Source organism: Arachis ipaensis, chromosome B3 (assembly GCF_059453495.1).
Source record: "Arachis ipaensis isolate K30076 ecotype BB chromosome B3, ASM5945349v1, whole genome shotgun sequence".
NCBI classification, from domain to species: Eukaryota; Viridiplantae; Streptophyta; class Magnoliopsida; order Fabales; family Fabaceae; genus Arachis; species Arachis ipaensis.
This window is the reverse complement of record NC_142438.1, coordinates 147,398,305-147,425,725: the sequence shown is the minus strand read 5'-3', so window position 1 is coordinate 147,425,725 and position 27,421 is coordinate 147,398,305. Positions and strand designations below refer to the sequence as shown.

Below are 27,421 nucleotides of genomic sequence, written 5' to 3'. Positions count from 1 at the left end.
CCCCTTCCTTTTAGTTACACAAAAGAAGCAACTATTTGTTGCTTCAATTGTTGACTTTATTTATTGAATGTGAAAAGGGGGAGCAATAATTTTTGAATAATAAGGCAATGGCAAAGACATCCTTGGCTTTTGTATTTGCCTTGTTGTTGGCTTTGCCAATTCATTCAGTTTTTGCTAATGAAGTGAATCCATTGAACCTTTTTGATGGTGTTGAAGCACCAGTGGAAGCCAAGACTTTTGATTGGGTTCTAGAAGCCAAGTAAGTCATGCTTTTTTTTTTTTGCTCATTTTTAGAACAATCACATTTGGCTATTACAATAAATAGTGTTATTTGAACATAATATATATATATAGTCATCGTTATATTTTATGTTGATAAATTGTTTATTTGCAATTTGATAGATGAGGTGATGGATTCTATTTATAATACATTGAATGCATATAAGGATATTGCATGATAGTATTATGAAAATCAAGAGAATTTTTTTCTCTACTTATTCATAAAAGAATCGGAAGAAAAAGGGGTATTTTAATTTAGAATATAAAGTTTTTAAATTCTATAGCTTTGTTATTGAAAAGAAAATCATTGAAAGTATAATATTTTTTTTTTACAAAATTGTGTGTAAAATTTATCTCATTAAAAAAAAAATCAATTTAATAGAAAGAATATCACATCAATTATTTTTATGTCTAATTTTATATGCAATTTATGGTATTTAAAAATATATTAAGTTAATATTAATATATTTTTATGAGAAAAACTCAAGAGTCAATCGAATTTATTATTTTTTGTCAATATTTTAGTCATCAGTTTAATATTTTTAGTATAACAATTTAATAATATATTTTTAATCCATATTTTTAAATATTATTGATTAATTACTGCTTAAAAATAATAAATTTCATTAATTTTTTAGAAATTTTCAATTTTTATATACCTAACATGTTTATTCACATACATGGCTTTTTGTTTTTTATATATAAATTAGAGATTTAGAGACCGATAAAAAATTCCTATAATATTCGATAAGAAAGTATAAGCACCAGCTGCATCTCCAAGAAGAGCTTTTGTAGAATCACCAGAATTGGCTCCACAACAAATTTTTCTTGATTTGGAATAACTAAAATTGGCTCTAAGAAGAAATTTTGTGCAGTCACCAAAATTGGCTCCACAAAGAGCTTTTCTTGATCTAAAATCACTAAAATTGACTCTAAAAAAAAATCTTGTACAGTCACCAGAATTGGCTCCACAAAGAGCTTTCTTAGATTTAGAATCACTAAAATTGGCTCTAAGAAGAACCCTTGCGAAATCACCAAAATTGGCTCCACAAAGTACTTTCATAGACGTAAAATCGCTAAAATCAACTCTAAAAAGAGCTCTCGCAAAATCACCAGAATTGGCTCCAAAAAAAATCCTCGTGGAATCACTGAAATTGGCTCCAAGAAGTGCACCCGCACAAGCACCAACATCTTCTCAAGAGAAAAAATGTTTCTTTATGATATGCATATAAACTAAGTTGATATCATTTTTTTTTTTTTTTGGTAAGTGTAAGGGGCCGTAGGCCCAAAAAAAAGAAAAAAACCTACAAAACTAAACTAACTTCGGGGCAAGGAACCCCTTTTACATCATCTCTCATTAAACTAACTAAATCTATCGGGGGAACATCCAGAAAGTAAAGAGACTCCCTGTACTTGATGCTACTGTGCGCTAGCCAATGTGCACACTGATTGGCTTCTCTACCAATATGAATAAAAGCAATTTCCCATGGTCTACGAAGGATTTTGTGAATCTCGTTTAGCACTTTGTTGTGACATAATTTTTCTGTCTTATACTCCTTCAAAGCCTCGTAAACTTCCTTTGCATCTACTTCCACCTCCACTCTTCTCATTCCCAGGTCTGCTGCCATGTGAAGTCCATGGAGGACGCCCCACAACTCAGCTTGCACTGGTTGGCATCTTCCCAAATTTGCCCGAAAACCCCCAATCCACTCCCCATTATGGGTTCGAAGAAGACCTCCACACCCAGCCTTCATTGTTCTTTCTTGTGATGTGCCATCGGTATTCAATTTAACCCACCCTCTTTTGGGTGGGATCCAATGTAAATTTTTCTTATTTTGAGCTGATTCAATAGATAGAAGCGTGCCTTTCTGATGAGCTCTCTTATACTCCTTTGCTTTTTCCCTTATAATTGAAATAGGATTCACTGGGCGGAGGAAACTTGGATTGTGAACCTCTTCATTTCGCCACTTCCAAAGCCAATAGCAGGTTAGCACAAATTCGTCCACCCAATTGTGCTCAGAGCTTTTGCCCATGTCATTGCTAAAGTTCGTCTGTATCCATAACTCCAGAGGCATTGTGAAAAAGAGAGCAATAGCATTTGGGTGTACTAATTTGGCCCAGATCCTGGATGCGCTAGGACAGTCTCGCAGCACGTGGAGGATCGATTCTTTCACTTGGGGACAATTATGACAGTAAGGAGAAGTTCCCATCATTCTGGCTTTTCTATCTGCTGTCATCAACCTTCCATGATTCATGAGCCACAAAAAGGTACGCACTCTTTCTGGGCCTTTCCATTTCCATATTGCTTTCCAAATTTTGCTGTTTTCACTTTGCTAGCTAGTTAGGCTCTTGTATGCAGTTGCAATAGAAAAAACTCCATTTGCTGTATATTTCCACCCGATAGTGTCTTTTCCTTTTTGAGGTTGTGGCGGCTCTGTCTTTCTTATTTCCTCTATTAGATTCTGTGGGAGAAAAGGTTCCAAAATATTGAGCTGCCATTGATTATCTATATTTACAAAGTCTCCAATTGTGTACTGATCCCACTCTCTTGGAATGTCTTGTAAAATGTTTCCTCTAAGAGGTTCCTCTCCTGATAGCCAAATATCATCCCAGAATCGAATTGTTTTACCATCACCTACGATCCACTTACAGTGCTGCTTCATTCTAGCCCAGGCTCTCTGCAATTCCTTCCAAAAAGGAGAGCGTTTATTACTGATGTTTATATTCTCTAGCCCATCTAAACTTCCCTGCTTATCGTGAGTAACCACTTGTGTCCATAGAGTTCCCTGTTCCGTGAACAGTCTCCATAGAGTTTTCATAATAAAGGCTTCATTCATCTCATGTAGCTTTCTAAAACCTAGCCCTCCTTGTTGTTTTGGTTGGCACAACGTCTCCCACCCGATGTGATGAACTTTTTTTTGAGATTGGTTATCCCCCCAAACGAAACTTCGAATAGCTTTCTCTATCTCCCTGCAAATTCCTTTTGGGAGTCTGGTGTGTTGCATGTCATAGTATGCTAAAGGGTTCAGCACCGCCTTTGCAAGTGTTACTCTCCCCGCTAAAGATAGACACTGTCTTTTCCATCCCTTTAACTTGTTATGCACTCGTTGTAGTACATGTTTAAACTTCTCCTTCCCTCTTCGTTGATTAGTAAACATTGCTCCGAGGTACTTGCCCAAGCTTTGATTTTGCTGGAACTGACAGATTCCCTTTATGGTCTCTCTCTCCTCTTTCTTCACATTATTAGAAAATGTTATAGCTGTTTTGGAAACACTGACTTTCAACCCAGACACGTCGCAAAATTTCTTCATCACATCTGTAATAGTAGCAATTTGCTCCACAGTTGCTTCCGCAAACACTAAGAGATCATCTGCAAAAAGAAGGTGGGAGATTTTCGGTCCCTTTCTTCCAACTGTGATTGGCTTCCAGTTATTAGATTCCACATACTCTTCTATCATCTGGGATAATTTATCCATCACCATTACAAAAAGATAAGGTGACAGTGGGTCACCTTGCCTCAAACCCCTTGTGGGGCTGAAAATCTCTGTTTTTCCTCCGTTCCACAACAAATTGTATGAGACGGATGACACGCATGTCATGATAATCTCTCTTAACTTGCTTGCCACCCCAAACTCCTCCAAACATTGGTTAAGGAAAGACCACCTCACTCTATCATAGGCTTTCTCGAAGTCGAATTTGATCGCCATGAAGCCTTTCTTACCTCTCATTCTTTTCATGATATGAGTTATCTCTTTGGCTATCAATATATTATCATGAATATTCCGGCCTGGAACAAAGCTGGATTGCTGTGGGGCAATTCTACTCACCAGCCAAGGTTTGATTCTGTCAACTATTATTTTAGATAGCCCTTTATAACTGACGTTACAGAGGGAAATGGGTCTAAACTGGGTTATAAACTCTGGTGTGGGGGTCTTTGGGATGAGTGTAATCAGCGTGTTATTCATCTCCCTAATGCAAGCCGGATCTTTCCAACAGATATCCACCATGGAGAGAACATTAGATTTAATACAGTTCCAATTATCCTTATAAAAACTAGCCGGGAAGCCGTCCTCCCCTGGCGCTTTAAGAGAACCAATTCTAAAGAAAGCTCCTTTAATTTCCTCTGGGGTTGGAAGTGCATCCATCTCCCTCCTGATGTCTTCATCTAGTGGGGGGTACTTATTGATAACAAGCTGAACTAGCTTATTGTTTTCCTCTTCCTTGTACAACATCTTAAAGAAATTAATAGCATGTTGGGCAATGGTCTCCTCTTCTTCCATCCACTCCCCATTCTCGTTACGCAACTTTAAGATTTTGTTCTTTCTCCTTCTTATAATGGTCTTAGTATGGTAGAACTTTGTATTGCGGTCGCCTTCAACTACCCATCTCTCTCTGGACTTCTGTAGCCACATTAGCTCCTCCTTCTCCAAAACATTTTCAAGCTCTGTTGTGAGCTCTCTTTCCAACCTCTCAAGAAAATGGTTGTGGCCCCTAGCTTGCGCTCTCTGAATTCCCCCTAAACGATTGAGTAGCTTCTGCTTTTTCTTTCCAATATGACCAAAAACATCTCTATTCCAATCCTTCAATCCTCTTGAGAGGTTTCTTAAGGCAGTACCAAGCGGCTCTTGTTTCTTCCAGGTGCTCTCCACATACCCTTTGAATTCTGGATGGAGGTTCCACATAACCTCAAAACGGAAAGGTCTCTCTTTTCGTTGTTGTGCTTGTGGTTTGAAAGTAATTAAGAGGGGGTGGTGATCAGAGTTTATTCTCGTAAGAACATCAACTCTAGCCTCCTCAAATCTAGTTCTCCAAGCTGTATTTCCCAAGGCCCTATCAAGCCGTTTGAAAACTCGCTCTAGCCCCTGCCATTGAGGTCCTCTCCACGTATATTTGGTTCCCACATAGCCAAGGTCTATGAGGCCGCAAGCATTAATCCATTCCTTAAATCTGATGCACGCTCTAGAATCAGTACTTCCCCCTCCTTTCTTTTCTGAAGGGCACGCTATGTCATTGAAATCTCCCACCACTAGCCACTCCTTCTGCACGCCCCTTGCAAGGCAGACTACATCCTCTCTAAACTCTTTCCTTAAACTCTCATGGGGGCTAGCATAAACGGCGGTAAGAAGCCAAGTCTCCCCATTGCTGCTGGTGATATCTAAGTGCACAAATTGGGTTTTTGAAACTCTGACATTAACATTTATATGTGGGTCCTTCCAAAGGATCCAGATACCACCACTGAAGCCAACGGCTTCTTCTATATGAAAAAATTCAAACCCAATCCTCCTAACAACTTCCAAAGCTTTTTCACCACTACATCTAGTTTCTTGAAGTATTATGAAATCAGGTTTATATAACCTACTAAATTCTTTAAGGGAGCGAGTGAAAGCCTTACTCACTGCTCCTCTGCAATTCCACGAAAGGACGATCATAGAGAAAGATAGGTAGAGAAGCACACCCAGACACCTACTGTTCCATCAGCATCTTATCCCTCTCAAGGCACATATCTTCACCGTTCTCTGTGTTCATTGAGTTGTTTTCAACTCGCATGTCGCTCTCATCCATTTCCTGCATGGCCATAGCTATTTCCTCTTCTGCCGATATTTTTTCCGCTCCTCTTCTTCAAACTTAAGAGCTGCTTCCACCATTATCTCTGAAGCTATAGAGTGTGGGTCTGGTGGTTCTGGGTCCATGGAGTTGTGTTGATCCTCCTCCATAACAGCTGTCTCGGGAATGACCATGTCTTCCCCAATATCTTGCGTATTTTCAATTTGAGTACCCGGACTTTGGGATAAAAGGTTTTGTGATGTGTCCATATTGTTTGGATCGCCTAAGGTGATAGATTGTGTAGCAGAATTATGGGCTGGGTTTGGTTTGCTGGGTGTTTTTCTTATGAGTTCTTTTTGGGTTTCTGTGGTGTTCTTTGTTGGGTTGGGTTGTGTTGGGGTCTTTATGTTGGCAGGATTTTTTGGGCTTTTGGGTTTTTCTGTTTGGTTTCTTTTTTGTTGGGATGAAACAAATGCTTGGTCTGAGATGTTAATTGATGAGCTCATGTTGGGTGCCTTGTGTGTATTAGTGGGGTTGCTTGTAGAAACGATACTAGGCTCTTGAATCTTCTGATTTGTCTTTTCTGGTGGAATATCCTTAATTGCCAGATGATTGGCTGCCTCCTCATTTGTCTCCTCTGCAGACAACACTGCGAACCTCGTACCACCCACGTTCCTGGTATTTTGCTTTTCTCCACCATCATTTGTTCCTTTCGTCCCATTACCCGCCGCAGCGTCCCCTATCTTTGTTCTCCTGCCACGTGGCTGACGATTCACAACCATCCATGGTCCAAATTGCTCCTGTGAAATATCAGTTCCCAAAGTGCCCCCCTCATTTTCTATAATTACTTCTTTACCCTTCTGGGCTCTCCTCTGCTGTTCTACATCCTGATCAACTTCTCTTCCTTGACTGTCTTCTTTCCCTGATGCCGCCGGCTTATCCTGTCCCTCTCCGGTCACTACATTCTTTGGGCATTTTGCTTTTTCATGGCCTACCATACCGCAGGTAAAGCATATATCATACAACCCCTCATATTCCACCAAATACCTCACACCATTGATGGAATATTGAGATATGAGTGGTGCTGTCAAGTCGAGCTCCACACACAACCTAGCAAATTTACCTCTGCACTTTTCAGCTGTGTTGGAATCCACCTTGAGAGTTCTTCCCACAATATTACCTATCCTCTCTAGCATCTCTTTGTCATAGTACTCAATGGCCAGACCTGGTAACCTCACCCACGCTGCCACTGTATCAATTGTTGCCTCCATTGGATTGAAATCTGGCTTCCAAAATCTGATTGATAAATAATGGTCAAAGATCCTCCACGGTCCCTCTGTCAGTGCATAGTCAAGGTCCTCTTGTGAGAAGAACTTTACAATGAAGAACTCGTTGCCAATGTCGATCACCTCAATACTTCCCTGCTTCCCCCACATACTCTCTAGCCTGCGGGTGAGGACTGGTAATGATATTTTCCTACCCATCAACTTCACAATCAGTGTATCCCACCATGGATGTCTGAGGTTCTTCATGGCCGCTTCATTCAAAATAAAGTTGAAGATCCCATTAACCTTCTCCACCCTTATCTCTGGAATGTTTCTGCTTTGTGGTTGTGGTTCTTCTCTTTTATCTCTTCCGTCTTCCTCCATCATATCCTCCTGATTTCTTACCAGGCTTCCAGCTCCACCGTTAGTTTCCGTTGTTACTGGAGTTCTACCTCCTTTTACCATCTCACTAAAGGATCTTCTAGCTTCACCTCCAGCTTGTCCTCCTATCCCTTCTTCAACCATCCATTCTTCCTCCCTTGCTTTGAGAAGAGACTCTCCCGAAAAGCATTGGTCTTCACCTACCTTCCTCACTTTTCTGGTTGCTCTCGCATTATCTTCTCCAGGAGCTCTGGGTGGTTCATGTGAGCGAGAGTGTCCTCCTCGGACAAAACCGCCCCTCATGGTGGTGGTTCAGAATCGGCAAAAGCGGTGGAAGAGAGATAATTTATTTATGCGGCCTTGCGGGCAATAATATTTCTATATTATATTACTTATATCTTTAATCTTTCGGTTAGCTTCGCCGCTCTAGATCAGTTTCAATTTCTTATAATTGGTTTTCAAAAGGTGGCACTGGCAGCATGCACCTAACATTCTTTTCTGCAAAGTTGATATCATTTTTTTTAATCGACTAAGTTTGTACACCACATTTCTTGTATTCAGTTCATTCAAATTGATGTTGGAATATTTTTGTGCGGAAATTACATTCTTGATTTTCTTATAGACTTATAGTGTTATGTAGTTCTTTTGCTTTAATTTTGCCATACTTAAATAAACAAACCATCGATCAAATTTATATTAAAATCTTAACTCACCGAGCACGTATAATTCTTTTTTGTGTAACGAGACATAAAGTATGAAATAAAAATAAACAAGCTAAGTGTAGAAAATTAAGATAAAGAACTGAAAGAAACAGAAGAAAAAGATGGAATTAAAATGAAAGAAACAAAAATAGTCTCATGATATTTTGGTAGATTCATGACTCGTGTTTTTGTACAATGGCGTGACGACTGAAAATTTTTAGAATTTAAATGTGAGGAAGTAATAGAAACTTCTCTAACGTATTAAGACTAATTTTATTTATAAAAAAATCCTAAACTATTTAATATAATTTTAAACCTGAAATAAAATTATGTTTGACCTTCAAAATTAATCATCCTTATTTTGTGACCATACTTCACGTCATATTATGTCTTCTCTTACTTTATGTAATTCCCATTGTGATCTCTCCACTATTACAAGCCCCCTATGCATTAAATTATTACTGAATAATAATAATAATAATAATAATAATAATAATATAAAGTAATGCTCATTTGAAGAAAAGTTTTCAAAACAAAAAATATAAATGACTTGATTGGTAAATTATTATGTCATAATTTTCCTACAAAGCCAAAATGTTTCTATTTATAGTTTAACACGGATAATATGGTTTAATGGTAATACTAAAGAGACAAAAAAAAATCAATTCAAACAACTCAGACTTACTTCGATTCATAAAATAGGTTGTTAATTTTATTATTTATTAGTCTTAAATATTAATTAATACATATAAATATATCCTAAAGTGAGGTAATGAGATGAGGAAATTGAAATTCCTGCGTTACAGGTAGTAAAATTCCAACATGTTTAGGACATCAATACTTTTTCAATTTTTTTATAAAGCTAAGCTATAAATAGTTATAAAAAATATTATTCGTATACTAAAATTTGTTACTAAAATCAGTTATTAATATATTTGTGTATAAATACATGTGTGATTTAATTTATTTTTATTGTATAATTATATTTCAATATGTATTTTATACTGATAGTTAATTTTAATGGCTGATTTTATTAGTGTATACGTAACATAGTTAAATAGTTATAAGCATGATTTTACAATTTATATGATATATTATAGACATGATCTTCATTATATAAATGTCTAATTTAACGATAAATTTTATAAAAAAAAATCCAGCAAAAATTTATACAACGGGCATAATGGTTATTTTAAACTTCTTTTTTTTTTTTCGAAAATATTAAACTACCAAAAAAGCTAAATGAATTTTTTTTGAAAAATAGTAAACTACCGAAAAACCTAAATGAAACTTATATTGTGTTAATTGCTAAATTTATTGAGATCCGTAGATTGTTATTGCAACCACTTATTTTTTTTTTTGTATGAAGTCATATATAGCAATAATTTCAAATTAATAACAAATATATAGGAGGCAAAAAATAGCATGTTCTTCCACTATAAATAAAGCCACATATGTAACCCTAAGATTTGTGCACTTCTTTATTGCAACCCTGCCTTTTTAGTCACACAAAGGAAGTAATTATTGTTGGTTAAATTTTTGAATTTATTGAATTTGAAAAAAAAAAAAAGGAAAAGAAAGGGAAGCAATAATTTTATTAACAAGTAAGGCAATGGCAAAGTCATCATTGGCTTTGGTATTTGCCTTGGTATTGGCTTTGCCAATCCATTCTGTTTTTGGTGATGAGGTGAATGAGAATCCATGGAAGAACCTTTTTGATGAAGAAATCAGTGTTGGTTCATTGGAGGAGGTTCCTAAGCTTCACTTTGTTGATCATCATTCTGAATTCCAAGATTGGGTTCAAGAACTCAGGTAACACATGATTTATTTCTTTTCCCTTAATTTCACCAAAATCACATTTCTCTATTATGTTTTTAATAAATCATGTTATTTGATTATAATTATCATTGTAATTTGTATCAAGAAATCATTTATTCAATATTTGATCGAATAAGTAATTGATTTCATTTATAATGAAATTGATATTCTATTTCGATTATGAAAACGAAAAAAAAAAAGTAGTCAAACATATTTCATCGTGCTAAGTTTCGAGTAAACAAAATTTTCAATTTTCCTTTTATTTTATAATTTCAAACGAAATAAGTGCGTAAATAAAATTATCTTAAAAGATTAATATTTATAAGGATATAACATTATATTAATTTGATGATCACTCAACTTTTCAGCAATTTGGACAATAAAAATGTCAACAACGTAGTTTCTAAAGAAACACCAGCATCTGCACCGGTGCAAGCACCTAAAGTGTCTCCACCAAAACGTGCACCAACAGCATCACCCAAGGCTGCACCGAAAACTGCACCCAAGGCTGCACCAGTTGCATCACCAAAGTCTGCACCGAAAGCTGCACCTGTTGCATCACCAAGGTCTGCACCTGTTGCATCACCTATAACTTCAAGAAGAATTCTTGTGGAATGATCAAAATTCGCTCCAAAAATGTCTCCTATAGCATCATCAAAATTATATCCAAGAAGTGCACCCGCAAAAACACCAACATTCAAAACCTATTAACAGTGATTCTTTACATAAACAAACTCAATTGCAAAATGTTTAAACAAAGTTGATAACTCATAATTTTCTATCACTATTTTATTATTATTGACTATGTTTGTACACCATATTACAACTGTTTATTATCGAATTCATAATTTCAATTGATGTTGGCAACACTTTTGTGCTCTCTCCGTTACAAGCCCTTTATGCATCTTTTAAATTAATAACTCATTTACATACATCATCATTTTGAGCAAAATAATTTACTATGTTTTCACTTCAAACAATTATTTTATATCCACAATGATTATAATACACTTTAATTGAGAATGTTATTACTATCACTTAAAGTGTTGCTTAATATTATTGTGCACTCTAATACTATACAATAATTTCTCTTTGGTTAAAGATATAAGTCAACTTCCCAATGAGTTATAATTCAAATGACATAGTCTCTACATACTCAATTAAGAGGTTGCGAGTTCGAGTCTCCTACCTTTGGTAAAGACATAAGCCAATTCTTATAAACACATAAGTACTTAATAAAATATGAAAAAAGGGTAAACATCCATGAACTAAAACAATTTGCTATACTGCAAATTTTTCGCAAAACAAAAAAAAATCCTAATAACAGAAACATTGAGGCATCAAATTGACAAGAACAAAGGAACAAAATGTAGAAGTTGAACCACATAAAATAATGAGATGAACAGCAAATCTAATTAAATAAATCTAATTCAAACGATAAAAGTTTAAGTTTTAACATATAATTTAGAGTTATATTTATTATTTTAAATTAAATAGCATTTAATTCTAAATTATAATTTAGTTATCTTTATTTGATTTTAAAATTCCCATTGAAAATGATTTATATAAAAAATTTATCGAAATCCAAAGTAATTATGCTTAAATTTAAATAAACCAAAGTAATTGTTCTGTCTACTAATTTAACAATTCAAACAGTAATATGAATAATTCAAATATTTTTATTTTAAATATTAAGTCTTATATTAAAAATATGATATAGTATATTTTTTATTTTTGAAGTTTGTTAAAAGTTTTAAAAATATCCTTAAATTTTATTTTGTTTTAATTTTATCTAAAAGAATTTATTTGTATCAAATATATCCCTGACGACTAAATTTTTAAAAAAATTAGGACCAATTAACAACAATTTCATCATAAGAACAACCTTTAACATAAACAAATCATACATAATTGTCATCCATTATTACTGATTTGGTCATAAACTTTTTAAAAATTTAATTGTCAAGAATATATTTGATACAAATAAAAAATTTTAAATATAAAATTGGAACAAAATAAAACTTAAAAGTGTTTTTAAAATTTTCAACAAATTTTAGAGATAAAAAATATATTTTTTTCTTAAAAATAAAATAACTAAAATCACATGCACCATACTATTTTAGAATAATGAAAATTTTACTTCAATAATTTAAATTTAGACCCTAATTTAATTAAAAATATATATAATAATTACACAAATGAACACCAAATCTATTTAGACCTTAAGCTTGTAACATGATTGAGAGGCTGACACGTGGCACTCTAAAATTCTTTCAATTCAGCCTTACATATATTAAGAGATAAAAGATGTGTGGATAAGAATCTCCAGTGTGTCACACACACTCCAATTGCTATTTACTTTTTCTACATTCATAACATTATTAAACTCTCTAACTGTCACAACTCTTCTCACAGGCTCCTCAACTGTTCTACGGAGGTACCCCTTCCTCTATTTCAACTTCTCTGCCTCCAAAACCATAACATCATCTTGCATTGACTATGTAGTATAAATTACCATTATAGTTATCTTTTGAATTTTGTTGATGTCTATTTTTTACCTTTAGTTTTGGATCCAAAATTTCACTTTGGATAGGTGATTCGAGCATGAAAGGTTTGAATTATCATTATCACTTAGGTTGACATGTTTAGAGTTTCTTGATCACTAATAGCTAACAAGAGAAACTCTTGGGACTAGCAATTTTTAGTAATTTTGACCATCATTTGGTCAGCACAAACACTAAATTGTCATTTTACTAATTCATTCGTGCAAATTCTGAAAAAATGTGGGTGCAAATTGTATTGATTCATGTGTGTAAAATTCTAATAAATATAGGTGCAAATTATATACTTTTTGTGTGCAAAACGTCTGTAAATATGGGTGCAAATTATTGCTGACTAAGTGCTTGCCAAAAGTGATAATATTTGCTGGCCATGTAGCATTGCTCTAACTAACAGTCATGCTGCTGAAAACTTTCAGGAGAAGCTGCCAAGGGTAGAATCATGGATAGCACCCAAAAGGGAGTCCTTATGAGCAATGAAGGTCTTAAAGATTTACCACTCATGGTATATTCTTCACTGCTCTACTTTATGGCAAATTCATTATGCTCTTACTCAGTTATATTTACTTGAGCCTGTGACAGTGACTGTGACTATGATTTCCCTAACTATTCCCATCATGCCGAGCATTTAGACGGCAATATTGATCTTCATTTCTGTGAAGTATAATAACAAAGAAGAAAAGGATATGAATGTAATTATGCATACAGAATCAGAATCAGGGTAGTTAATATTCTGTTTAGTTAGTTAGTGCTGTTAGTCTTGCTAGCCAAGGCAAAAGTAATGCTTGTATATATAAGTGTAGAGCATCATCTTCTTTCTTTCTTTCTTTCTTTTTCTTTCTTGCAACACACTCATCAGTGTTGCTTTCAATTTCCTCCATACAATAGTCTCAAATCACGAGTTATTCATTCTCGAATGATTATGTGATTAGAAACATCCATGTTTTATTTGCAAAGTTACCCTGAATATTAGTATATTACAGTTATACTTAGTAACTCATAAACAGGAACTGCAACAATACAAGAATAACCAAAGAAAGTTAAGCTCTGCTCGAGAAGAGGCCCATGATCAATCTCGCTGCCTTATCTGCACACGGGACAACAGTTGTCAAACAGTTTATTCAAGAACCAAACTGATGCATACTTTGATTGGAAGGGGGAAGCCACAGGAAGCTCAGTCCATCTTCAATAGTTTAACAGAACAAGGACATAGGCCAACTCTTATAACATACACAGCTCTTGTGGCTGCCCTCACCCGCCAGAAGCGTTTCAAATCCATTAATTCGCTTCTTTCTAAAGTTGTAGAGAATGGAATGAAGCCTGATTCAATACTTCTCAATGCTATGATCAATGCCTTTTCCGATTCTGGCAAGGTTGATGAAGCCTTGAAAATCTTTCAAAAGATGAAGGAGTATGGATGTAAACCTACAACTAGTACTTATAATACCCTCATTAAAGGATTTGGAGTTGCCGGAAGGCCTTCCGAATCTATGAAATTGCTAGAGATGATGGGCCAGGATGAAAATGTAAAAGCTAACGAGAGAACATATAATATTCTCATCCAAGCCTGGTGCACCAAGAAGAATCTTGAAGAGGCATGGAATGTTATGTACAAGATGGTAGCGTCGGGCCTGCAGCCTGATGTTGTCACCTTCAACACGTTCGCAAGGGCTTATGCTCAGAATGGTGAGACAGAAAAGGCAGAAAGATTGATATTGAAAATGAAGTACAATAGAGTGAGGCCTAATGAACGAACTTGTGGTATCATAATAAGTGGTTATTGTAAAGAAGGCAATATGACAGAGGCCTTAAGGTTTCTTTACAGAATGAAGGAGCTTGGAGTTCAACCGAATCTCGTCATTTTCAACTCTCTAATCAAAGGATATTTAGACATTACAGACACAAATGGGGTAGATGAGGTGAGTTCTCATTTCTGATGCTTTTTATGAGATGAACATTTTCCTTTTAAGCATTCCCCTCTATAATAAAAATTGAAAATTGGGCAGGCACTAACATTGATGGAAGAATTTGGGATAAAACCAGATGTGGTGACATTTAGTACCATCATGAATGGATGGAGCACAGCAGGTCTTATGAAAAACTGCGAGGAGATATTCGAAGACATGGTGAAGGCTGGGATAGAGCCTGATATTCATGCATACAGCATCCTTGCAAAAGGTTATGTGCGCGCCGGACAGCCACGAAAAGCCGAGGCTCTTCTGGCCTCCATGAGAAAATATGGTGTCCATCCAAATGTTGTGATCTTCACTACCATCATCAGTGGATGGTGTGCTGCAGGAAGAATGGACCGTGCTGTTAAACTCTATGACAGAATGCATGAAGCCGGAACTCCGGCAAACTTGAAAACTTATGAGACTTTAATATGGGGATATGGAGAAGCAAAACAACCTTGGAAAGCAGAAGAGTTACTTGTTACCATGGAAAGCAGGGGTGTTGCCCCAGAAACCCCCACTATGCAACTGGTTGCTGATGCTTGGCGCGCCATTGGTTTTTCCAAGGAAGCCAAGAGAATTCTAAATGCTTCAGAAGAGAATCTTGAAGTCAACAAGATACCGATTCAAAGCTTGGATAGGATTTATGATAAAGAGCAACTGAGTGATTCCCACTCTAATCCACTGCAGAATGGCAACAACATAAGAAGCAAAATGATAGTCAATGGTTCTGTGATTTCCCAGAAGGCTACCACTTGCATTGTTTTGGTTCGAACAAGTTCATATCGGCTTCAGCCACTTATTATAAGTAAGCATGAAACTCAAAACAACATTTATAGGCCCCTCCTTGATTGTTGCAAGGCAGTGCCAATACAATGTTAAGCCTGCTTCTGTGACAGTGCAACATGCTGATTAGTTCTGTCCAAGTAATTGTAAATAGATGAAAACTCAGGTGCAGTTAACTTTATGTAAAATTGATAGCTGAGAGCTGTTAGATGACAATTTAGTCAAATCTATCAACTGCACTTGAATTTCTACCTTGTAAATATCATCCGTGGAGTACGGAAAAAGAAAGTCACACTTGCAGTTTTTACAAGATGCTGGTGTAAGGTATTCATGTTCAGTTGCCAAAGATGCATGATGACTGAAATCATTCATTTACATTGCTATGTAGGGAAGTTCGTCTTCTATAAAATACTAGTAAAGAAAGCTCAGAAAACACATTATTCAGAACAGATCACTATCAATCTTGCGTGCCATGGCTTGCACTTTTTGGTTTCAAACTTATTCGTGCATACAATCCACTTTATATTTATTTAGTTATAAATCTTCAATCGATTATTTTAGTTATTTATTTATTTCAATATTTTTTAACTTTAGCTTTCGATAAAATGAAAGATGTTGAATTTAGTTCACAAATACATAACATAATTCACCACTGATGAGATTTCACAAGAAAATAAATAATTCGCCTACTCCTCATGGATAAGATAAAATTGTATTTGAGAGAGAGAATTAGATTTAGATGTAGAGGTTTATCCGAATCTTAATTAAAAATTGCCAATATTATAAAGCATTACTCACTAAACAACAATTAGAAACGGTTTGGTGTGTGGTGCCCTATGATTTAGATACACTTAATTATGACAAACAAAAATGCCATGAGTATATTAAAAGTTAGTTGATAAATTAATTATTTTATATTTTCTGATATAAATATAAATATATATTATTTTTCATGTTTTTAATATATTTTACATTTTAATATATATTTTACATAAATAATTTTTTTTACATATAATATGCTCGTGTCTGAACAATGGGGTCATAGAAATAATAATAACTTAATTTGGATGTAGAATCACGTTAGATTGTTATTTTGGTAGAAAGGATCACAGGTTGACTTGACTCGGCCAAACCTAACACGGATGTGATAATAATATTATTAATTGCCGAGCTAAAAAGACTTGCATAATTATTAATATGTATATTAATGTATAATAATATAACAAAATATTATGTATGTATAAAAAAATTAATAACTAAATTAATTATTATATATTTATACATAAATATATATTATTTAACTTATTTTTAATTTATATTTTATATTTTAATATATTAATTATATACATATAATTAATTTAATAATTCATTTTTACGTATATATAATATAATTTTAATATTAATATTATCCATAGTTCATAGCCTCCGTAGGAATATAGGATTATTAGAAAATATAGAAACCAATACAAACACGAGACTCCAAATTTTATTATAAAAGACTTAAATGACTACTACTAATACTAATACTAATACTAATAATAATATAATATCAACTAATATACTACTATAATAATATAGAAGTAATTTACATAATTTGAGAAAAAAAAGTCATAACTTAAATGGAAAAATAAAAATAAATTAAATCAATATATATAGTATCTTTATTATATATAATATAAAAGTATAGATAATTAACTATTTGTATAAAAAAATTTTATATTAAGAATATATAAAAAAAATAATAATAATGATAATTATAACATGGCTATTAAACTTAAAATAAAAAAAGAATAAAGTGATAAATAAATCTATGAAGATTTACATTTTAAACAAATTTTTTTTAAATATTAACAAAATTTTTTAAAATAACAGATGTAGATACACTACTTTTAAATTAACTTCTATAATTTTAAAAAAAAGTCATAACTTAAATGAAAAAAAAAAAATTAAATCAATATATATGATATCCTCATTATATATAATATAAAAGTATAGATAATTAAATATTTGTATAAAAGTCTTTTATATTAAGAATATATAAAAAATAAATTCATCACTAAATATGCTTAAACTTATAATAATAATAATTACAACATGGCTATTAAATTTAAAATAAAAAAAGAGCAAAGTGATAAATAAGTCTATGAGAATTTATATTTTAAATAAATTATTTTAAAAAAAAAATATTAAAAATTTTTTTTAAGATAATAGATATAAACACATTATTTTTAAATTAATTTCTATAATTAAAATAAAAATTCTTTATTTAAACTAATTTATTCATATTTATTATTCTAAAAGACTTTATTAATAATTTTATTTTTAGAAACTAATATGTTCCAACTACAAATTATAAGAATTTTATTTATTACTCTACTTTAAAAAAAAAACACATGATCAACATGAGTCACTATAAGATATTGATGAAATAGTGACGTGTCTCCACGTTAACGCCTATATACTATGACAAATGATGTATATTATAATCTTTTTATATACTTTTCCCAGCTGTTATTCTTCTGAGAGAAATTTTATTGGCACATGATCCACGCATTCATATTCCATACTTTGTATGCTGCAAAAGAGTTTGACTTGAAGGAGAATTATTGTTATCATCATAGAATCATAACAAGAATTTAGAACAATGAGTTCAAGAGAGGACACTGAAGATGGAAGGGATCTGAGGAAGCCATTTTTGCACACTGGAAGTTGGTACCGTATGAACCACAAGCAATCGAGCTTGTTAGGTTCCTCACAGGCCATAAGAGATGCTTCAATTTCTGTATTTGCTTGTGTTGCCATTGTTGCTTTGGGTCCAATTCAGTTCGGTTTCACAGTAAGAACATGCTTTGACCGTTAGATTCGGTTCGGTAACTTGTTTGGAAAAACAGAAATATGCATAAATTTGTAATGCCTGTTTTAAAACATTGCCAAACAAAGCCTTACTCTGAGTTGATTTATTTATTTTGCAGGGTGGGTATACATCTCCTACTCAATCTGCTATAATCAGTGATCTAGGACTTTCAGTCTCTGAGGTATGAAATTTTGAATTTTATGTAGCATTTTGTTGTTGAGAATTGTTATTAGAAGTAATTTTGAACCCTAGATAGTGGATGTTGATCACTTTATTGTTGATTTTGAAGTCCATGTTATGATGTTTCTGAAGGATTACTAAGTGTTTATAACACACAGCAAAAGTAATAAAGTAATCTATAATGGTCTAATTGTGTATGTTCAATGGCTTCATGAATTTATTGTGGCTTTTTTGTTTGGTCAGTTTTCTCTGTTTGGTTCTTTGTCCAATGTTGGTGCCATGGTTGGAGCAATATCCAGTGGTCAGATTGCTGAGTATATAGGGCGCAAAGGGGTAATTTATCTTCTGTTTCGAGTATCCATAATGATATATCCTCCTAAATTATGGTCCTAATTATCCTCCTAACATCCAAACCAGGAAAGTGTCAAGTGCTTTGTGTTCTTTGATGGTTTCCTTTTTTTGTCCCTCTAATTTGATGGCTAATTCTGTTCTTCGATGGTTAATTTGCAGTCTTTGATGATTGCATCGATTCCAAATGTCATTGGTTGGTTGATAATCTCATTTGCAAAGGTAAGTAATGGATAATTGTATTTTGTTATTACCGAAATGCCGTAATAGCACTGTCTTCTAAACATGTTATTCATATTTCAGGATACTTCTTTTCTCTATATGGGAAGATTGTTGGAAGGGTTTGGCGTCGGAGTAATCTCTTATACGGTAGTTTCAATTGAAAATGCTTTACTGCAAATGTAGGATTATGTTATGTGCTGCACAAAGTTATTAATTTTGTTTGAAATTCATAGGTGCCGGTATATATAGCCGAGATAGCGCCACAGAACTTGAGGGGAGGTCTGGGTTCAGTTAACCAGGTTGGTGTTGATACCTAAGAATTATTATCATCACATTGAAATTTCAATGCTATGTATTGAAATTTATTGTTTTCTCTGTGCATAGCTTTCTGTCACCATTGGAATTATGCTGGCTTATCTGCTGGGAATTTTTGTTCCTTGGAGAATTCTTGCAATTTTAGGTAAATCACAAAAATGATTAGTAATTTGTAAAATTGAAATGTTTCTTGTAACTGTAAAATTTCGAAACACTAAATTTGTCTCTGAGTTTGATTCTGGAATCACTGCATAGAGTTGTATATTAAGTAACAGAATTTAAATTATGCAGTCTTATGCACTTACTCTTGCAGGAATTTTGCCATGTGCAATATTGATGCCGGGTCTATTTTTCATTCCCGAGTCTCCTAGATGGCTGGTAATTGATTTCATGAATCGGTGTTCTTAAATGTCATTGAATGTGTGGCGATAGTTTAAAGAAAATTTTGTTTGCTTAATACAGGCAAAAATGGGCATGACAGATGAATTCGAGACCTCCTTACAAGTTCTTCGAGGTTTTGATACCGATATTGCTGAAGAGGCAACTGAAATAAGGGTAATAAGTAATAACTATTTGTTAATTTTGTTGTGCTGAATGAACATTTTTTTAAGCATTCATTTATTGATTCATAAAATGGACCTTAAACATTGGAATAATTTTTATTCAGGCTGCTGTTGCATCATCAAGCAGAAGAACTGCAATTCGATTTGCGGAACTCAAACAAAGAAGATACTGGCTTCCCTTAATGGTACTTCTTATCTTTCTACAAGCACTAATTCCAATCTATCAGTTTTATGGAGTTCGAATACGTATCAGTGACTCTAACAAGCTTGTTTTTACTGACTTATCACTTGTAGATTGGAATTGGACTACTAGTTCTGCAACAGCTTTCTGGAATTAATGGAGTTATTTTTTATGCCAGCACCATCTTTGAAGGCGCCGGTATCTTACACTAATTTCTAATTGTTTTCTAAAGTACTTCTCCTTTTCAAATAATTAATAAATGGAAATAATTAATAAATGGATCTTGCTAATGTATAAAATTGCATAAGTACACGAAATTACCTCTAAACAAGTAAACAATGTAATTAATGATTTTTAATCATAACAATCAAACTAAGCATTTGGGGGGAAAAACTAAAACTCCATCTTGATATTGGAAAATGAAACATTATTCTGCAACTTCTATTTAATTTGACCGGTACAATGAGATAGAGGGAGTACTTTCTTTCAGATAGCCTTGTGTTTCAAATTTCCAGTCTGTTATATATAAAAGCCTTCTTTACACTTATAATTTCTATATATATGTCATAGGGATTAGTTCAAGTGATGTAGCTACATTTGGAGTTGGTGCTGTTCAGGTTCAACTGAAAAGAAGATATTTCCCATTTTTCCTAAGAATCATCCTTAAATCATAAACTGACAAATATATAAATGTCATACAGGTTCTTGCCACCAGTCTAACCTTATGGTTGGCCGATAAATCCGGTCGCCGGCTTCTTCTTATTGTGAGTCCAAACTTCTCTTTTATGTTAAGTTGCATATGACTGTATCCTTGGATGATCAGATTGAGAATGGACAAATCTCTCATTTGCAGATATCTTCAGCTGGAATGGCCGTTAGTCTATTTGTTGTTGCAATCACATTCTATGTGAAAGTAATAATACTATCATCATTTTGTCGCTATTTACGCATTACATGTACATTCATCCTTTTTTTAATTGATAATTTTGCCTTAAATTTTACTCCAGGATTATATATCAGAGAGCTCTTCTTTATATGAGATATTGAGCTACCTATCGGTGGCCGGAGTTGTGGTATGCAAATATATGCAAATCCATTATACAAAATAGAGTTATTAGTTGCTTGTTTTCCTAAGTGTTTTCACTTTGAACTTTCACCAATTCTTTCAGGCAATGGTTGTTGCATTCTCTTTAGGAATGGGAGCTATGCCATGGCTTATAATGTCCGAGGTACCATAATTTGTGAAATTTTAAGCCTCCAAATTGTAACTTGCATTTCCTCCAAAATAGGAACCTTAGTAGCTAAGCTGGTTACATTCTTTGCAGATAATGTGTTTTTGGGAGAGGAAAAAATTGAATTTATGGATACGTAATTCTTGAGCGCAAACATAACACACTTGAGATGAACAATGATTAATTTTGCATTTGCAAGAAACATAAACAAACTATAGTCCCTATTGTTGCTTGCATTTGAAGTTACATGTGATGTGATTGATGTCTTTGAATGTTACATCATAGATTCTTCCAATTAACATCAAAGGCTTTGCCGGAAGTTTCGCGACACTAGCCAACTGGTTCTTTTCCTGGTTGATCACATTGACAGCAAATATGCTCTTAGATTGGAGTTCTGGAGGTTTGTATGCATTTCCTATTTTTATTTTTGATTAAATTACTTTGAAGATTCCTCTAGTTTCACTTAGTTTTGACTAAGCTTCCAAAGTTTCAAAGTTTGTAACCAACTTCTTTATATTGTATAAAAACTAGAACGACCATGCTGTATGTATACTAAAAATTAATCACCAAATCAGTCATTCGTATAGAGTACATGTTGGAATGCAAAATATACACTGAAAGTGTGTGAAACAACACATGTATTTATATACAAATTCATAATAACCAATTTTGTGGCTGATTTTTTGTGTGCAGATAATATTTTTGAAACTCAAGATATATTTTAATCAAGCCAAGGCCCTCTAATTTAGATTAAAAAAAATGTGATTAAACCCCTATACTAGATGATAAGCCATTGTGCATTTTTAAATGATTTTGTATTAATATAAGGACTTGATCACAAAATTTTTAAACTTGATTATTAACCACTTGCTGCCTCTATTCTTCTCAGGAACCTTCACCATATATGCAGTAGTGTGTGCTTTCACAGTTGTATTTGTTTCCATTTGGGTCCCTGAGACAAAGGGAAAAACTCTTGAAGAAATCCAAAGGTCTTTTAGATGAAAGTTCTTCTTCTGTGGCAGCATTTTTTGTATTATTATTATTATTATTGTTATTGTTGTATCATTATTTGATTTAAGGATGAATTCCTCATTGTAATCCTGTAATGGCAAGTTCATTGAAATTTTGTGTGAAACTGTGAATTGGCTATGTTCATACTATTCAACATTTGTTGATGCTCCTCTATGGAAAATGACAGTTAATACTCATTAGTCATTAGTTTAATTCATTTTTCTGTTATTTTGATTTCAATGGAAAATGGTAGCCAAATTAGTATTGCACTATTGTGTATGGATTTCAGATAGTTTCCATGGGATCGAAAGTTTAAACCTCATTGCAACTTATGCAAAAAATATAAAAAAGTAAATAAAAAAAATTCAAACATTATTTTAACACTAATATTTTCTTAATAATTAATTCGTGTTTTTTGTTAATTAAAAAATATTTAAATACATAATTAATTAATAACGATTCTATTTTTATGTATAGGAGTCACAAGTATTTAGTGTATAAATAGTTATTTAAAAATAAATAAAATAAATTATACAATGATCAAACAACATTACTTAAGATTAGAAGTCAAACAAGTTGATTTTGATTGGACTATAATCCAATTAGATATGTTCAATATGCATAAATCCAGACCAAAATTTAAGTCCTATCAAGTGCTGTTTATTATTGCAGTTATGATTTAAATAAGATACTAAAAAGATTGGACAAAGATTTCTAGAGACCATTAACAACATACAGATGAATTTAAACAACTGAACATAGTATTACACTTTTACACTGAAAATTCAGGTATATTTAACTTCACGTGAAGTTAATAACTGAGAGCCGTTAGATGATAATTTAGTCAAATCATTTGACGACTTTCAGCTATCAACTTCACATAAAGTTAACTGCACCTGAAGACGACGCATTAAAATTAAACTTAGATCCTAACATTCCAGCAGCACCAATCAAACTAAAGGGAAAGCCAGACCAGAATCATCAACAAAGCTTATAAGGGTATTTCCACAGGATACTTATGAATGCAATCTTCCCATGGTCCATTAGGAGAAGGCTTCACATTCTGAAGTGCTTCCCAAACTGCACTGTTACATTTAAACCCACTTCCAAATGCAATTTGCCATACCTTGTTTCCCCTTCTCATCCTCCCTTTGGCTTCTATATATGCCAGCTCATACCAAATCGTGCTAGACGAAGTGTTTCCAAACCGGTGAAGTGTCATCCTAGAAGCCTCAACTTGGCAAGGAAGAAGCTGGAGATTCTTCTCCAACTCATCAATCACTGCCCTGCCACCAGCATGTATGCAAAAATGATCAAAAGCAAGCTTGAAATCCGGTATATAAGCCTTCACATCAGCCTTAAACAACTTCCTCATCACCAATGTGGCAAAAAACAGAAGCTGCTCATTAATTGGGAGCACCAAAGGACCAAGACTGGTGATGTTTGTCTTAAGAGCATTGCCTGCAATATCCATTAAATTCTTAGACAAGGAAATGCTGGTCTTCCCGGCTTCGTCCTGTTCTTGATAGAGACACCGGAAGGCCTTGTCGTCGGCCCCTAGATGAGTCCTCACGGCATGAACAAGCCTGTACTTTGCTCTTCTTCTGTCAACAGACTTATTTGACAGCAGCAAGGCCGCGCAGCCGACACGAAACAAGCAATTGGGTATGAGCATGGATTTCTTGTTCCCTGAATACCAATTCTGAGTAATGATTTCAGTGCTAAGAACAACAGCATATGTATTCCTATGAACTTGCAACAAGTCTTTGGCAAGATCAACAGCTGTAATCCCAGCACTGCACCCCATTCCCCCCAAATTAAAGCTCTTAATGTTACCCCTTAACTTATATTTGTTAACAATCATGGCAGAGAGTGAAGGTGTGGGGCTAAACACACTACAATTCACCACAAGAATGCCAATATCCTTAGGCTTAAGTTTGGTGTTTTGGAAAAGATTGTCCAAAGCACCAAACATTACCTCCTCGGCCTCAGCTCTAGCTGCAGCCAGAGAAGGTCGAGGAGGTATTAAATGCATGGCCTCGGGGGCATAAGTCTCATCCCCGAGTCCTGAGCGCATGAGAATCTTGCGCTGGAACTCGAGGGAGGACTCGTCAAAATCCCCCGTGAGCCGAGAATGCTCCATGAAGTAATGGAGTGGGACCTTGAGGTGGTCAGCAGGGCGAAAACAAGCGAAATCAACGAGGTAGACAGGGTGAGATTGAGTGAGAATGTAGCGGGTAAGTCCAAAGACAATGAAAGCAAAGCAAATTAGGATGGTGATGAGATTGAATTTGAGGTGGAGCCAAACATGGTGGAGATCATTGAGATCAGTTTGGGATAAATGGACTGAAGTTACAATGATCAAGGGGACAAAGCACAAGGTGAAAAGGTTGTTGATCAAGTAGTTGTAGCCTAGTTTGACATGCTTGAGGTTGACACCTTGGTCATTGGTGATACTCATCTTTGGAATGCAAAACAAATAATAGGAAGGGAATTATTGAGTGTGATGTGCAAAGAGGTAAAGAAAAGAAAGAACAATGTTTAAGACTCAGTTGTTTTGTATTAGTAATGATTCCAAATTCTTTGTAACCAACACATGAAATAATACTCTGAAACAAGAAACTTAAATAGTGGTTCCATGCACTTAATAATCGAGGTTGGTGGTAAGGAATGTTTTTATTATTATCTTTTTGCTAATTTCAATTTTCTTAAACCCTTTTTCCCAGGAAAGATTTAGTATAACAACCGGCAACAACAAAACAAAAGACTTATTCTGCTAGATAAAATCAATTATATGGATCTAATGATGTCATTACGTCTTATTATATATCATATTTACAATGAGATTATAGTCTTCTTAGGATTTTTTACTTTTTTTCATATGTTTATTTTCTATCTGATTCACCTTTCTAATTGAATATTCTGCTATGCTAATCTTCTCTTCATGAGTCTAAACTACCTAAAACGAGATTTTGTCATCTTTTTAATAATAGATGTGTTTCGGTTCGGGCCAGCTAGCGCGTCGCTCCGGTCCGGGCGGCCAACCCGGCGAGAACGTGAGACCCGAACCAAGGGGAACACCCGAATATTCCCTCTCCTTCAGCAAGGCACATGACAGCTGGAGAGGGAAACTTCCTGGAAGGTAGATCTGACCCCGTGGGATCCGCTCTAGGAGCAGAGTATATAAGGGGAGGGTCCTATCCCTCCCCCATGGTACGTCACTATCCACTCATCTCTACTGTCATCTGTACGAATTTTGACTTGGGCGTCGGAATCCTTTTTGCAAGTGACTCCCCCCTTACACCACAACAGCTTGGGAGATCGTGAGACTCCAGCTCTTCACCCTTTGGCACAGACTCGGGAAATCCACTCTTTCACCAATAGCCAAATCCAGATTTCTCCCATCTCGCTCATCTTACCAACCCGATCCGTTCGGCCAAACAAGACGTTATTCTAATTTTATTATGTTCTCATTTTGTTATTCTATCTACATTTATTTAGCTATTTATTTATCTAAATATTTTTATCTCTGTCACACTAAGATTATATTCATACTCACTCTTTACCACCTCATACTTCGTTTCATATAACATGCTTTGTCTAAGATAATGGTATAGTGTGATAAAATTTATCATTAAATTTTAAAGATATTCTTTTGTTATATATAAAAAAACCAGACGTACATCTGGGTAACATAGGCAGAGTTCAAGAAAGATCAAGTAATAGAGTCTAAAATATTTTCTATACTATTGTATCCTAATTAAACCTTAAGACAAAGGATTTTTTAACTAAAGAATAAAAAAGTGTACACTCTACCTAATTATATACCTCGACATCAACTATTATAAACAATTATTTCACTTACTATTTAACGATCGTTCGAATAATCGGAACGTAAATTACTAAATTTAAGTAACCGAGTGTCAAATAATTTTTCATCATCATTACACACAATTGAACTCTTAGATAAAAAGTGTAATGTAAATACACCTATCGTCCAATCATATGCTACTTAACTATCTCATTTATTACTTAAAATGGTCATTCAAATACTTGAATATTTAATTGATTGAAAATGTAAAATTACTTTCAGTGCATGCTAATTGGAGAATGATCAGTAGTGGCTGGAATTCAAAATGCAGAGTTTAATTATGCAAGGATGAAAACCTCTGGTTAGCACAATTGGATGATCTACACCTTTTTTAAGATGATTCATATCAGTGCTCAAAGACTTAAGAGGGAGACAAATCGATGTTAAAACCAAAAATGAATAAAGTAATTAATTAAAGGGTAAGGAGGGAAGAGAACTTGTCAAAGGTAAATCATCGTCCAACATAAAAAATAATTCCAAATTAACATATTCATCATACTTATTTTTTAGATTAATTTATACTGTAAAAGTTATAAATCTAATGTGTAAAGTCATACATGCACCACACTTCACTTTTTAACTACTCTATTAATTGCAAAAAATACTTCCAAATTAACACATTCATCATACCTTTTTAGATTAATTTGGATCAAACTCGACTAAAATGAGAAAATTAATAAAGTGAAAAAGTGAGAATCTAACCACTCCTAAATTAAGATAGTAAAACTCACACATGATAGAAACTACAAAATTAATGGTAATTAATTCCTTACTTTATCACTTTATAATTCTTTTCACTTTAAAAAATCTTTTTTCCTATTAATTGATTTAAAATTTTTTTGTCATTTAATTAAAAAGTAAACAGAAATAAAGGATATAAATATTAAAACTAAGAATTTAATTGGTATGCAGTGATTGAATCATATGCTTGTCTTTGTTCCTCCCCCTCCCAAAAAATAAAAAATAAAAATAAAGAAGTTGGAAAATTTAAGAAGAATAGTTCGAAACCAAACACAAAGTTGAAAACCTTGTTTAGTGTCAAATTAGGCGTTCATAAATGAAATATAGCCCACGTGATTCTATTATAGGAATTCTTGATAATAATAATTAATAAATAAACAAGCATTGGTTAACATGTCAATCCTAGAAAATTATTTCATCATTCCAACAGGAGCATGATTAGTATTTCAGCACACCGAATCATCAAACATCTGAATCTTATTGTTCACATGTACGTCACTTGCATTTTTTAAATGCTAATTTATTCTTGGATTTTTTCAATAAATCCAATAAATCATTGCATAATTGATGACATAACTCACAAAACTATTCCACAGCCAGAAGTCTCTAAGGAGAAAAA

The 27,421-nt window shown here is 33.8% G+C and overlaps 4 protein-coding genes across 7 annotated transcripts; 3 read left to right on the top strand and 1 right to left on the bottom strand.

Moving 5' to 3' along the window:
• On the top strand, nt 1–10,846 carry LOC107634804 (uncharacterized). Of its 4 annotated transcripts, none has more exons than XM_088509752.1 (6): nt 1–259; nt 1,896–2,058; nt 2,198–2,265; nt 2,349–2,547; nt 9,780–9,982; nt 10,357–10,846. In XM_088509752.1, the coding sequence occupies exons 4-6, from the start codon at nt 2,533–2,535 to the stop codon at nt 10,604–10,606; spliced, it is 468 nt and encodes a 155-aa protein (XP_088365878.1). In that variant the 5' UTR covers nt 1–259; nt 1,896–2,058; nt 2,198–2,265; nt 2,349–2,532; the 3' UTR covers nt 10,607–10,846. The 4 variants fall into 4 exon arrangements, with proteins under 4 accessions (XP_088365878.1, XP_020975693.1, XP_088365877.1 ...); XM_021120034.2 differs by having other exon boundaries at nt 1,896–2,098; nt 9,792–9,982; XM_088509751.1 differs by having other exon boundaries at nt 1,896–2,098.
• Nucleotides 10,847–12,318: 1,472 nt separating this feature from the next.
• LOC107631963 (uncharacterized) lies at nt 12,319–15,594 on the top strand. Its single transcript, XM_016335568.3, has 4 exons — nt 12,319–12,425; nt 12,966–13,051; nt 13,554–14,465; nt 14,553–15,594. The coding sequence occupies exons 2-4, from the start codon at nt 12,989–12,991 to the stop codon at nt 15,378–15,380; spliced, it is 1,803 nt and encodes a 600-aa protein (XP_016191054.1). The 5' UTR covers nt 12,319–12,425; nt 12,966–12,988; the 3' UTR covers nt 15,381–15,594.
• A 2,185-nt stretch (nt 15,595–17,779) lies between these two features.
• Nucleotides 17,780–22,387, top strand: LOC107631964 (sugar transporter ERD6-like 6). The gene is made up of 18 exons (XM_016335569.3): nt 17,780–18,120; nt 18,257–18,319; nt 18,562–18,651; nt 18,829–18,888; nt 18,970–19,035; nt 19,122–19,187; nt 19,273–19,348; nt 19,517–19,581; nt 19,666–19,758; nt 19,871–19,951; nt 20,061–20,145; nt 20,518–20,564; nt 20,649–20,711; nt 20,801–20,860; nt 20,955–21,020; nt 21,117–21,176; nt 21,465–21,579; nt 22,069–22,387. Exons 1-18 carry the CDS (start codon nt 17,929–17,931, stop codon nt 22,179–22,181), a joined length of 1,461 nt encoding a protein of 486 aa, XP_016191055.1. The 5' UTR covers nt 17,780–17,928; the 3' UTR covers nt 22,182–22,387.
• Nucleotides 22,388–23,043: 656 nt separating this feature from the next.
• LOC107634805 (3-ketoacyl-CoA synthase 4) lies at nt 23,044–24,780 on the bottom strand. Its single transcript, XM_016338219.3, has one exon. It carries the CDS (start codon nt 24,649–24,651, stop codon nt 23,182–23,184), a length of 1,470 nt encoding a protein of 489 aa, XP_016193705.2. The 5' UTR covers nt 24,652–24,780; the 3' UTR covers nt 23,044–23,181.
• Between the last annotated feature and the right edge of the window lie 2,641 nt (nt 24,781–27,421).